Raw genomic sequence first — 12300 nt, 5'->3', positions numbered from 1 at the left:
CACCAGCAGTTAGGACGGGAGAGGGGCGGGTGGAGCAATCATGTCGAGGTGATCTTGCCGAGATAAAAAAAAATAGAAAGAAAGGGAGAGAAATGAAAAGATCGAGAAGCGATTAGTGGCAAACAACGGGAAGAGGGGGGTTGGAAAATCCGATGATCGTGAAACTACATGAAAGGCGAGATGGGGAAATTAGAGGAAAAAAAACCCAAAGTTGACTACTCCCTTCCGCATTTACGCACGATAACTTCCGCCCGTTTCACCACTCCCGTCGCTTCGTGTTACCATTGTTTCGCGGACGGTTGTACGCAACACATGCGCGTCAACACACACACTCGTTGTGGTGCTCCCAATCCTTTATCTAAGTCCGCGGACTGCGGATGGAAATCTTTTTCCCAAAAGCACCGTGTCGGCGACGGTGGCTAAATGGTTTCCATTCCTGGCTGATCCCATCGTGCGACGGATTGCCGAGCGATTCCATCCTGGCATCGGTAGACGATCGCGGATGTTATCCAGGGGCGTTGGGGAACGGAGAAGGGAAGAGAAAGTACATGAAAAATTTATGTTGTTTGGCTTTACGCGCAGGTACGTAACCTGGGCGGCGTGCGCGTACACCGACACTTGCCGCCGAACGATGTTCCGGTGCGTCATGTTGCGTTGCGTCGCGTGGGAGTTTATGCTAATTTACCTACGACCATGTTGACTAATGAAAAACTGAGAAAGACGCTACGAAGAAAAAAATATACGAACACACACTCAGGAAAAAGAGAGAGTTACAAATAATGTCTAGGAAGTTGCTCTTCCAGTTGCTAGTTGGAGATGTTTAAAAATGGACAAGATCGTTGAAAAGCAAATCATTCATTTAATTTAAACTACTCTCGTGTCGTATTGTCATTCACACTCTTAACAAATCAAATAAGTTTGCTTTTGTAGGTCAACGAGAACGTTTGTTTAATTTTTATTTGTTTTATAAATTAACTGCATACTACCTTTTTCAACGCACAAGTTTTCTTATGTTCAGATACTTATTTCCATAACGACTAAATGTTTTTCTGTGCCATCAAGATGTAAAGTTGTTGATTCAAAAAACCGCCTCCCAACTCCTTACGATTTTACTCCAACCAACAAAAAAAAAAACCCGAAAATAAAAGTGGTTCTGATTTGCATTGGAAAAACATTTTTCACACTTTTCCTTCACTGTTTTCCTTCGTCAAAGACAACGCAAAGAGGGAAAAGCTCATCCGCACTCGTGTTGGCTTTACCTTTGACACAATTCCCAGCGGAATAATAGGCTGGTCGCTCTCATCCGGGCGTTGGTCCGCCGGTTCGTCAGATTAAAACGAGAAAGCTCATCCACGGATCCGAGTATAGTCGAGCAGCTGAACGTTGATTTATGTCGCGACCTTTTAATCATTCGTTTTATATCGTTCATTAGATTTTCTTTCACGCAGACAGGAGAAGTGAATTGGAAAGTTTAATCATAGATCATCAGAGATTACACAGAGGGCCGGGGAAAATGAGCGATGCCCAGGGGGAAAGTATGTAAATGACTTTATTTTGAGAGTGGAAAAACTACGGATGATGAGGATCAGCCTATGAGTTTGTGCATCAAGATTGCTATATTAATCGTTTTGCTCAAATAATTAAACACCAGCAATTTAAGTAACAGCAAAAAGATATCGTTGAGTTCGTAATATAAGAAATAAAAATACAAATGCAGCGTTGAAGGTCACAGGACTTTGATAGAGTTTAGCGTTACAGGAAAAAGACAAAGATATTTCTCATATAACCCTTTTGTTGGAGGTAATAAATTGATTAAATCACAGCTCATTAAACTGGAGGACGCGGAAAAACACTGACGACTCATAACGCTACAAAGTCGCCCATCGGTGAACACGTTAGGGGCATCGAATCAATTACAAACACCTGCGGTAACGACTGCCAGCTGATAACGATCGATCCGCCAGATCGCATTCTCCGAGGGGCTGGCAGACGCAGGATAGATCCAGATTGCACAACATGGCGCCGACTTTTCGCGGTCTAGAATCGTAAATAAATTAAAAGGAACAGAGACCGCTACTCGGCCGCACGCGATTCGCCAACTAGCGTGATCGTGTCCCGCCAGTGCACAATCGCTGAAATCTCATCTGGTCGATAATTTTTGCTCCAACCTGGGGAATCTTCCAGAGCAGTGAGACAAGTAATTGCGATGGAGGCTAATTTGCTCTAAAGACGACTTAATTACACACGAGAGGTACAGCAGTGTTACGGGATGAGGAGTGAGTGGTAGATTCTAGGGATTGGTAAAGACCTGGAAGGGGGATCAGGTATGACTCACCACGTGTTTCGAGGTCTCGACATACTCCAGCCATCGATCTTCGCAAAGGACAGACAGTAAGTCTTGGCGATCGTCTTGATACTTCTGGGCTTGAAGCTGGAACTCCATGATCTGGCAGCGATCAACACCATACGATTGCATGCTGACAGCACTGGCAAGATTAATCTCGTACGTGGATTCTCAGAAATCGAATTTGGTAAATGACTGATGTCGCGAGAGAGAAACGAGACTCCGTCCTGTGGAGGACGGAATGAGGCCTTCGAGTACTACAAATGTGGTGAGTTCGTGTAGCCGTTTTTGCGGAGACAGACACTGGTCAGCACGAGGTTCTGGGTGTGGCACCGGTGCTAGCAACTTGTCAAAAAATCCATCCCCTCCGGGCGGATGGACGTCCCAGGCAGAAAGGGAGCTGGTAGGACTGATCATGGCCATCCCGAAAAGTGAATGTCAAAGAACCACAACCAGTCTCCCAAGATGGACACAAGACAGCACAAAAAACCGGAGTCACTCCTGAGGAGTCTCGGTGACATTCTCCCACCCCAAAAAACAACCTTTGCAATCGTTTACCCAAAGGAAGTTACAAATCAAATGGATTCCAACGAAACGTTTTCGTTCTCGCTTTCGCTTGTGTGCAATTTTTCTCGCTGTTCGGTTGCCCTTCTTCTTCGTCTTCTCGCCATCGATCGATCGGTCGATCAATCACCTGACGGTGGACCTTTCGGTGGACGTGTGTTGATTTCCTGGAATGGAATTCTTCGTTTAGCATGTTTCGGATCATTCCAGCCATCTTTTTTTTTGAGGAAGTGAAGAGATAAATCAATCCACAAAATCGTTTTCTTTATTTCTACTCTGTGCTGTTTTGACTAAAGATGTTTAAATTTTTTAAATTCTGTTAAACAACATTTCTTATCCTGAGCTAAAGCTGTCGATTCGAGTCCACGAAAAATAACATAAATACCACCGCAACAGTCGCTGAAACGTGTGATGTGTTTATGGGCACATTCCTTAACCAGTCGTGCCTTATAACTACCCTTCATTTTATTCTGCAAGGTCAAATCCGGCATCGGAATTAGAAGGCGCGAACTATTTCCCACACTCTTTCCGGTTGGCGGTCGGGCCCGGCGCAGAGATCTCCGGCACATAATTGAACCACGTTCGGGACCGGTGGTGATGTTGTTATTCCAGTTCAGTGAAGCATTTTACCAAGATTTACAGGCGAACATTGCAGCAATTAATCCTCATAAAGCGTCTGACCAGCAGAGGCCGCTTTCAACCCTGCGGAAACTCTAGGGAAGGAAACGCGTGTAAACGATTCGATCACATGTGATCACCGACCCGGTCACGCACACACCGCTGCCACAAACGCACACAAGGTGTTTTTATTTGTATCCGGGGTGTGGAAATGTGCCGAACGGAAGTGAAGACACCTGTGCTCACTCGAACGGAAATATCAGCTCGCCGTCGTCCGCCTAGGGCTGGAGAGGCTAAGAACTCGGTAAGAATTGGCGCAACTAGCTCGAGGAAGAGGTTCGTTCACCCGTATAATGTCTGGAGGAGGTATCACGGGAGAAGGAAGAAAAAAGGTCTGGATGAAACAAAAACAACGACGCGACACCGTGGAGCATTACTTCGAGACCCATCGAAGGAAACCATTTGGCAGCGAGTTGAGGGCTTCCACACCAACACCTTCGGACTCCTTCGGTGGGTTGGCTAGCTTAGACCCCGTTATATGCTGTTAGGCTCTCCACCGCTGGCACAAACATCACTTCTGTAGGTTCACAATCTTGCAACACCCATACCAAGAGCGTGCGCGCATCTTCGAGGCGTGGGTGAAAGCCTTGCCGGGAGAAGCCGCCAAGGGTGGACCGACCCAGCGGTCGCAGTTGAATGAAATTTTCCCAGAGTGGAAGCGGAAATTTCTCACCGACAGCCAGCGAACCGGAACCGCAAGGCAAACGAGCAGAACGGACCAGGGCGAACGACAAGGGCGCGCAGTCATTAGAGATCGAGGGAGGAAGTTGGGGTCAAAGGGAGTGCAAAGATGTGATGGGGAGAATTCCAAGTCCAAGGAAAACATCAAACTCCCCCAGGATCTAGTGGCGAGTTGAAAGTAATGCGAGCAAGAGGGAATGCGTGACACAACATGCGTCATGTGTTGATGAGCGCCGAGGGGAACGGTTCTTTTATGACGGTCGTGAAAAAGTTAAGATGCCCCTTTAAGGTATTTTATGAGTTTGGTCTGCGATGAAACTCAATCAGATTGGTGTGCGCGTTAGGCTGCTTGTTAAGTCCAATGCGTTTTACGCAAATATTTCCTTTCTAACAGATTCCTTTTATTTTACCCTTTTATTCACTGGTAAGACATGATCTCCACGGATTTATGTGACATTATGATAGGAACCTGACCATCAAACATAGTGGTAAGTTCGGGGAGTGGTGCTCGTTGGCACGTAACGGTTTCGGTGCCACTCCCAGGGCATGCACAAACCCGACGGTGGTCCTAACAGGATTCGGTTGTAGCCAAAGTCGCACCGCTCGCAGGAAGTTTCGCGAAATCCCGGTGGACAGCGACACTCTTCCACAGAAGTTGTCCTTCCCATGCCGCGCGAGTAGTTGCTCGCGGAGTCCATTACAATATCCTTTTCGCTCGGTACGTATCTTCCATCGGTGGGATACATTCGGATGAGAAAGCGATCGATGTAGGCGAGGATCGTCATAAAGTTGGCACGATCGAGCTTACTTCCGTTGTGGTACTGGAAGTTGGATTCCTTGAACTGGATTCTGACAGTCCGATTGACTAAAGCAGAGTTGTCTTTGGTAGTTCCCCTATACACGATTGTTCTATTATACCCCTGGATGAGAGATTTATCACTTCAACATGTTGATAAAGGACGTCTTAGTTGCATCTTACCATAAGGACTATCTCGGGAATCTCTGGCCTTTTGCTATGCCTCCCATCAACTTCAAACTGAAGGTATCCTCCGTACGATTTGACTTGATACTCGATGAACCGGTACGGAAGGCTATAGTACAGAGGTCTGGTAGTGGGAAAATTGGTGTAGTTTGTGACTTTCTCCACTGCTCCCTGTCCGTTCCAGGTTGCGTACCACATCTTCCAATCGTTCATAGCCATAGTGTACTAGAAGAAAGCAATGCAAAGTCATGATTTCATTCTCGGAGGAAGTCTGCCACTTACATTCCATCTGAAAAGATCAGATTTGTGACAAAGCTGGGATACTCCTGAGCAGAAGCAGCTGGCGCAGGTTCCTTCACCGGTGAGATATGCCCCATCCGGGCATGGATTTCCCTTCACAACGGCCACCGTTACCGGTTGCACGTCGATGGTACCGAGTGGATTCTTCAGATGACACGAGTAGTTGCCCGCGTCGATCAACCGCATCCGGCAGGATAGCCATCCCGAACCATCTAACTCCCGCGCAAAATCGCACACCGGATCCAGTAGTTCGTTTCCGTTCATTTTCCACGAGACGGAGGGCGGTGGAGTGCCGGTGCCGCGGCAGGTCAGGTTCATCCACTCGCCCACCTGCACCACAACCGAGGCTGGAGGTCCTTCTACCAGGGCCGGAGCCTGGCAACCCGCTTCGTCCGACGCGTCCAGGCAGTGGGCGAATCCATCGCAGCGGAACGTGATCGACACGGAAACACCGTTGCTTCGACACCGGAAGGGCACGTAACGAAGGGGAGTTCGATCAACTGGCGGGAACAAAAGGGGGAATGATTTTGAAGCCAAACCGAGGGTTTCAATTAAAACTAACCTACCCGCAACAACTCCACTCGCTAGAAACAAAACTATACCGACTTGCAGCGAATAGCGTCTCATCGCAACCAACGAAACTAAACGACTGATAACGCGACCCTGGAGAGGTTTGGAGTCGAAGGAAATGTGTTGGTCCTATATTTTGATTAGCCTATCACTAGACATTCGTTTGTTTGTAAACATTCGTCCTCCACCGAAGTGGATTGACTACCGAAAAAGACCTTAGACCTTTTCGGCGTGTTTTAATGTTTTCAGTCGCATTCATTCATCATTCAAAACTCACCTGCAAGAGAGTGACTGGTGTTACAATAAGAATTAATTTCAATTCCGGAGGTATTTCCCGGTGGAACAACGTGAACCACTTAATCCTTCATTGCAAACGGTTGTACAAGTGCGAAGAACTAAATTGGCCATTAAATTAAATCTTACATTTGGTAAAATTATGTTACCAATACAATGATTTTATAAAGTTTTTCGTAGACCGGTCGTTTTAAACCCGACTTTTTATATGATTAATTATACTCAGTTCTAGATGGAGATTGCTTTTTTTTATACGTTCTATTACGTTATAATTGAAAATGATCCCAAGCAAAACGTATAACCAACTTCTTTCGCATTAACATGTTTGGTTGTGGATCGTCTGGAAATGCTTTGGGTGCCCCTTTTTAATTGATTACTATCCTGAATCGAAATGTCACTTTTATGTAAGCATTTTTTAAAAATATTATCCAAGGTACGCGTAAATCCAATGCAAACATGTTAATAGGACCCACATCAAAAAGATGAAACTCTTGTATTCGAATCAAATCAAATTCACAAATCAAAGAAAGTTTTTACGAATCGTTATAGGTTGAAAACTCTCAAAAGTACCTTAACTAAACTAAAACGATTTAAAAGAATTAGCCGGTTGTTATACAAGCACTCCACTACCATCGTAATTTGAATCCTTCTCATTTCACACAAAAACATAAAAACATAATTGAGGACTGATCTCAATAACTTTCTATTGTTGAGAGTATTAAGAATCAGTAGAAAAATTTTCAATTGCTAACCATTTTATTAATTTTAATGAAATCATAAGCACGCTTTATTCATCCTTTCCAGCTGGTCAGCTTTCTTTGTCGTAAAATGGGAGAATTACGGAAAACATTCCAACGGCCACGACACACCCGCACGCACCAAGCGACACACCGGAAAAGCGGTTCACACACACACTCACCCGCCCCTCTTTGCCTTTCCTTTTTTGACAATAAAAGAACATGTCCAAAGACAGCCGCATGTCATTCGGTACGTTGGCGCACGCGCGTGTCACCCGGCGTACACATCGTGGCGCGCCGTCTCGAAGCCCGGGTGGCACGCAATGCCAAAGGCGTTGGCCGATTAGAAATTCATCGCGAGCGTGTGCGTAATTCTATTACATTTGGATTTTGTCTTTCGGGTTTTCGGTAACTTCATGACCCGATGCGTAATCCATCCCGGTCCGGTGCGGGGCCGGCCAACGGTTCATTGCTCTGATTGGACACGCACTTTCGTACGGGGCGATTCCATTTTCATTACACATTTATTTATTTTTCTATTCATGAAAATCGTGACCATCGCCTGGGGGATAGAGCAGTGGGGAGAGTGGGTAGGGATGGGTAGGGATAGTTTATTAGATTTTTATTAAAAGTGGAACCGAACGATCCCGTCACCGCGCGTCGAACCATAAATCATCGTCGTCGATCCCGAACCGAACGCACGAACTCTCGAAGGCGGTCTTTGACTAAAGTGTGTTCGAAATCGAAACAAGAGAAGGAAAACGTGTGGCGCCAGGCTGGCCGTCATTCTCCTGGAGTGTAAGTGCGTCCCGTTCGAGGGCGGAAACGGAGCAATGAATCATTTATTTATGCGTAACCAACCACCAGCACCAACACCAGCCCCGGGGGAGGGTGGATCATAAATTCTGCAGGACCCTTTCGTCGTCGTCGTCGTCGTCGTCGAAAGCTTCCATCCCGAAATGAACTGAAATCGTCAGCTCCATTCTCGGAAATTGAGCAACACCAAATCCGGCGGCTGATTAGAATTTTTAATCCACCATTTCACCAACCCCCCGGCCTCTTGCCTCGGTCACCTCCACGCACAACGGTGTCATCACGGCACCCGAATGCTGCCGAAAGCATAAGCCTTTAAAAATGGTACGAAATTCTTCAAAAATGTCCAGTTAGAGCGCCACCATGCGCACCTCGCTCCGCTGCCATCGTTTCGTGCCAGAAGTGCAGCGAATGAATTATTCAAAACTCATCAAAATGCTTGCGCTTTTTTCGTTCGTTCTGTTGCAAAACCGTGAAGCGAAAAACTATCTCCGTCGACAGAATGTTCCCCGCTTGAAAGCGTTCGCCAAAGTATTTCGTAATCATAAATCCTGCCGGTTTTCTCGTTTTCCTCTTGCACTTTGGGATTGTTGTTTCTAAGTTTTCTTTCCTTCGGTTCAAGATCACCTCTTAGCTTGTTTTATTCTTCAATGCTTCATTGATAGAAAAGGGAAACAATCATGCTCATATCATACCACTTACGTTGGATCGTTAGAGGTGTAGAAGATGGGTTCAACATTTTCTTGCGTTTATTCGATGCAAAGAAAATTATTATAATGTTCGTTACCTTCCCGATTTTTATGTAATGAGCTTCAGTGGAACTCTCGTGTCGTTGTGAAGGTGTGATTGGGGCATCATCCATTTTATGGTTGTTTTAAAACTCCGTGGTTTCAGTTCAAAAGCGTCGAGATTTATGGAATAATTTCGTAGGCTTCGTCGGGTCACGTGATAAAATAGTAAACAGTAAAATAAACTAAGTTATTTGCATTTGACATCACAAGAAAGTATTTTACAAAGCGCTTCCCATGGGAGAACAACAAATGATTTAAACAATTTCAAAGGACTGAAAGGAATTCAATTTTCAATGATTCTCCATACGCGCGAATGAAAACATAAATATCTGTTTCGTTCGTGTGTCGTCGTTTATCGATCGGTAGATCGTCTGACCTCGCGCAAGAAGTGGGTGAAAAAGGGAGCGAAAATGGCAAAAATAATTGCTCCCCTGCACGTTATGCTTACTAATTGGCGAATGAGGTGGAAGATTGGAGATCAAAGGGCTTACGTCCCAGGAACCAGATTGGAAGATTTTGTCATGCTTGAATCGTTTTTCTAAATGGTCTCAAGACTCACGATCCGATTCTGGTGCGCAAGAAAGTAACATAATAAATATTAAGAATCTTACGTCCCCTCGATAGTGTGGTATATGTTTTTCATTCATCGCCATTAAACTATCCACGAAGAGGTGCAGACGGTTGAGGATGAACTCATCACACCTTCAATCGATTGAAACGATGGTTTCCTTTCGATAATACTACCACCACCGGACATGTAATTGTCGATTAATTACTAGCCATTGTTTCGTAGGCCTATGCCAAAAAACACGATAGAATATTATGGTTCTCTGCGCGGGCCATTAATCACTAGCATGTTTGCTAAAACTGTAAAAGTGAGATATACTGAGGCAGAGACTTTCTTAAACATTAATTTGTGCACCAAGTAAAATGAGAAATGGGAGAAGAAGTATTTGGCAGTAAAAGGCTGTACCGAAAAAGAACACCATCGACATAAGGTTTATTAATTTCAGTCGCGAAAATGTAAAATAACCACGAGCGAACGGTTCTGGTTGCGGTCCAAAATAAAATACTTTTTCTCAAATGCCACCTGTTGGTTGTTTCGAAGCTGAAAATAATAATAATAATAATACTGCCTCGTAAAACTCGGCACCTCTTCCCGGTTTCCCTGTTTCCCTCCCGGAAAGACCCTCAGTCTTCGAGAATGGCGCGAGCGCACGCCCAACTGTTCGTTTTCCTTTTTTTTTGCATTAATATTCAAGCTGACCACGTGTTGCTAAGCCGCCTTTAGCACGAGCCTAAAAAAGGGCTTGAACTTTGAGGAGGGAGCAGAAGGCAGATAGTGTGCGGGAACGGGAGAGAAGGAAGAACAACGGTACAATGACCGCCAGCCCCATCGTACACTACGACCGAAAGCTGGCGCGACTCGCGAGGAGGTCTATTTGAATAATAGTTTTGTACTGAGATTGGTTTTGCCTCTTCCCCGGGCCGGGGGTTTGCAACAAAAGAAGAGAAACATAAAATTATGCAAAGCTCATTTCACCCCGCTCGGTGGCTGCACGAGGGAGACAGAAAGATTCCGAGCTTCCGAGGGGCAAACACTTATTCTGGTACATCTGAGGGGACGGTGTCGGTTCGGAGCATAAAAGCATAAACAAATTTACTACACCATAACCGTTCGATTGTTTTGTACCGCCTTGGAGTTTGTGTATTCTTCGGCAGTTTGTTTGTTTGATTTCGTTCTCTACCTTGCCTGTCCTTTGGAGCGTGAGCTTTTAATTTGCCTACCGATAGGTCGACGGGTGAGGTGTGATTCGTTTTCGATTAATGCTTCAATCATCGTCGAATGCCGTGAATTACTAAAAACACCTCATGGTGATGATGTAGATTTCTTTAGTGTTCGAAGTTTTATTGTTATACATTTTGATTAGAGAATCATTTTAATTTAAGAAGGATGTGTTGATCCTTCTGATCCAAAAATTATGTTTAAGGTTTCTAATGCTGTACAAAACATTTCCTGGTCGATTCTTTTACCTTACTTAATATATCTTGAAATTAATTTAACACTAGAACTACCAGACCAGTCATTTTGACTGGTCAGGTACTTTTTCAATCACATTTATTTCTTAAGGCTGAGCAATTCTACCAAATCTTAATGCATAACTTTCACACATCCAATGGATTGGTAATTTTTATGTATTCAAAAATAAAATTTTCTTTTTAATATTGAAAATAATTTGCGCTAAAGTTTCGAGCGTAAAAACCGCGATAGTTCTTGTGTTCATATATTACTAGCTGATTAACCCGATTTCATCCGGGTAGAAAAACAATTCCAAACGAAAGAGTGTTTTCATTCAGTGTCTTGAGTTTTACAATGTTAAAAATGTTGGACGTTTCACACTTGAAAATTGGCTTTCTTATTAGTATGTTGGGTGTAAATCGAATCGATTTTGTGTGATTGAGAATATTTGTAGTAGAAGATAAAAGAAGTCTGAGATGAGATTGAACACTCAAATTCGATTCCATTCGATTTAGTGACCCCAAAAAAACTACGAAAATGATACCCATATTGCTTTTAAACCATTGTTGAGATATAGAGGTAAGATGGTAGTCCCTCTTATCCTTTCCTGTACATGGATGAAATTTTATTAGATGATGGCTACATATTTCAGAAGTACGTGTACCAAATTTTGTAAAACTCCCATCCCATAATTGTTGAATTATTATTATTTTTCTTCATTTTAGGTGTTCGGTGTTCGGGGATAGGGAAAAGTTTTCGGTTCGGGAAAGGGACGGAGGATATTCGAAATCATAAAAAATTAGCTACTCTCCAGCCTAGTTTGGTTAAGGTAGACTTATTAGATTTTGCGTTGAATACATGTGATCAGAATTGACGTTTTTTGTTCTGAGAATTGCTATTGTTTTGCTGTAGAGGAGGACGGTAGTGGGAGTCTTAGCTAAGATTGAACATTAAGAGTGAGGCCATTCGATTTAGAGACCACAAATACTGCGAAATTGGTACCCATATTGCATTTTTACTATTTTTAGAGAAGGGGGTAATTTGAGAGCCCCCTTTTTCCCTTGCCTTAGGAGGTTGAAATTTTAATCAAAGCTATGTCTCTTTGTAAGCAGTATGTGTACCAAGTTTGTGACAATCTGTTCAATAATCGTAGAGCTTTAATTGGTTTTCCTTATTTTTGAACGGTTGTTATCCGGGAGGGGTATGGAGGTATGGGGATATCAACAAACGAAGTCCAAGTAATTCATCCTTGTAAAATTAGCTAATATCCAGTCAAGTTTGGCACAAATCGGTCCGTTAGAGTTTGCGTAATGCTGTTGAATACATGATAAGAAATAACGCTCTTCGTTTTGAGAATTGCTATTGTTATGCTGAAGAAGAGGAGGATAGAGGGAGTCTGGGCTAAGATTGAACATTAAGAGTAAGGCCATTCGATTTAGAGATCATAAATCTGGCGAAATTGATATCCATATTGCATTTTTACCATTTTTGAGGTAGGGGGTAGTATGAGACCCTTTCCCCTTCCC

General features: G+C 43.9%; 2 protein-coding genes across 2 annotated transcripts in view; one reads left to right on the top strand and one right to left on the bottom strand.

Annotated features, from left to right (window-relative positions):
* The window catches only part of LOC131285625 (putative transcription factor SOX-15), a 57412-nt gene that overhangs the window by 40665 nt on the left and 4447 nt on the right, over positions 1 to 12300 (top strand). The gene's annotated exons all lie outside the window — the stretch shown is intronic.
* Positions 4744 to 6041, bottom strand: LOC131288135 (basement membrane-specific heparan sulfate proteoglycan core protein-like). Its single transcript, XM_058317246.1, has 3 exons — positions 5532 to 6041; positions 5247 to 5474; positions 4744 to 5187 (listed from the first exon to the last, which is right to left on the bottom strand). Exons 1-3 carry the CDS (start codon positions 5865 to 5867, stop codon positions 4744 to 4746), a joined length of 1008 nt encoding a protein of 335 aa, XP_058173229.1. The 5' UTR covers positions 5868 to 6041.

Source organism: Anopheles ziemanni, chromosome 3 (assembly GCF_943734765.1).
Source record: "Anopheles ziemanni chromosome 3, idAnoZiCoDA_A2_x.2, whole genome shotgun sequence".
NCBI classification, from domain to species: domain Eukaryota; kingdom Metazoa; phylum Arthropoda; class Insecta; order Diptera; family Culicidae; genus Anopheles; species Anopheles ziemanni.
The sequence above is the reverse complement of the archived record's forward strand: the minus strand, read 5'-3'. Positions and strand labels throughout refer to the sequence as shown.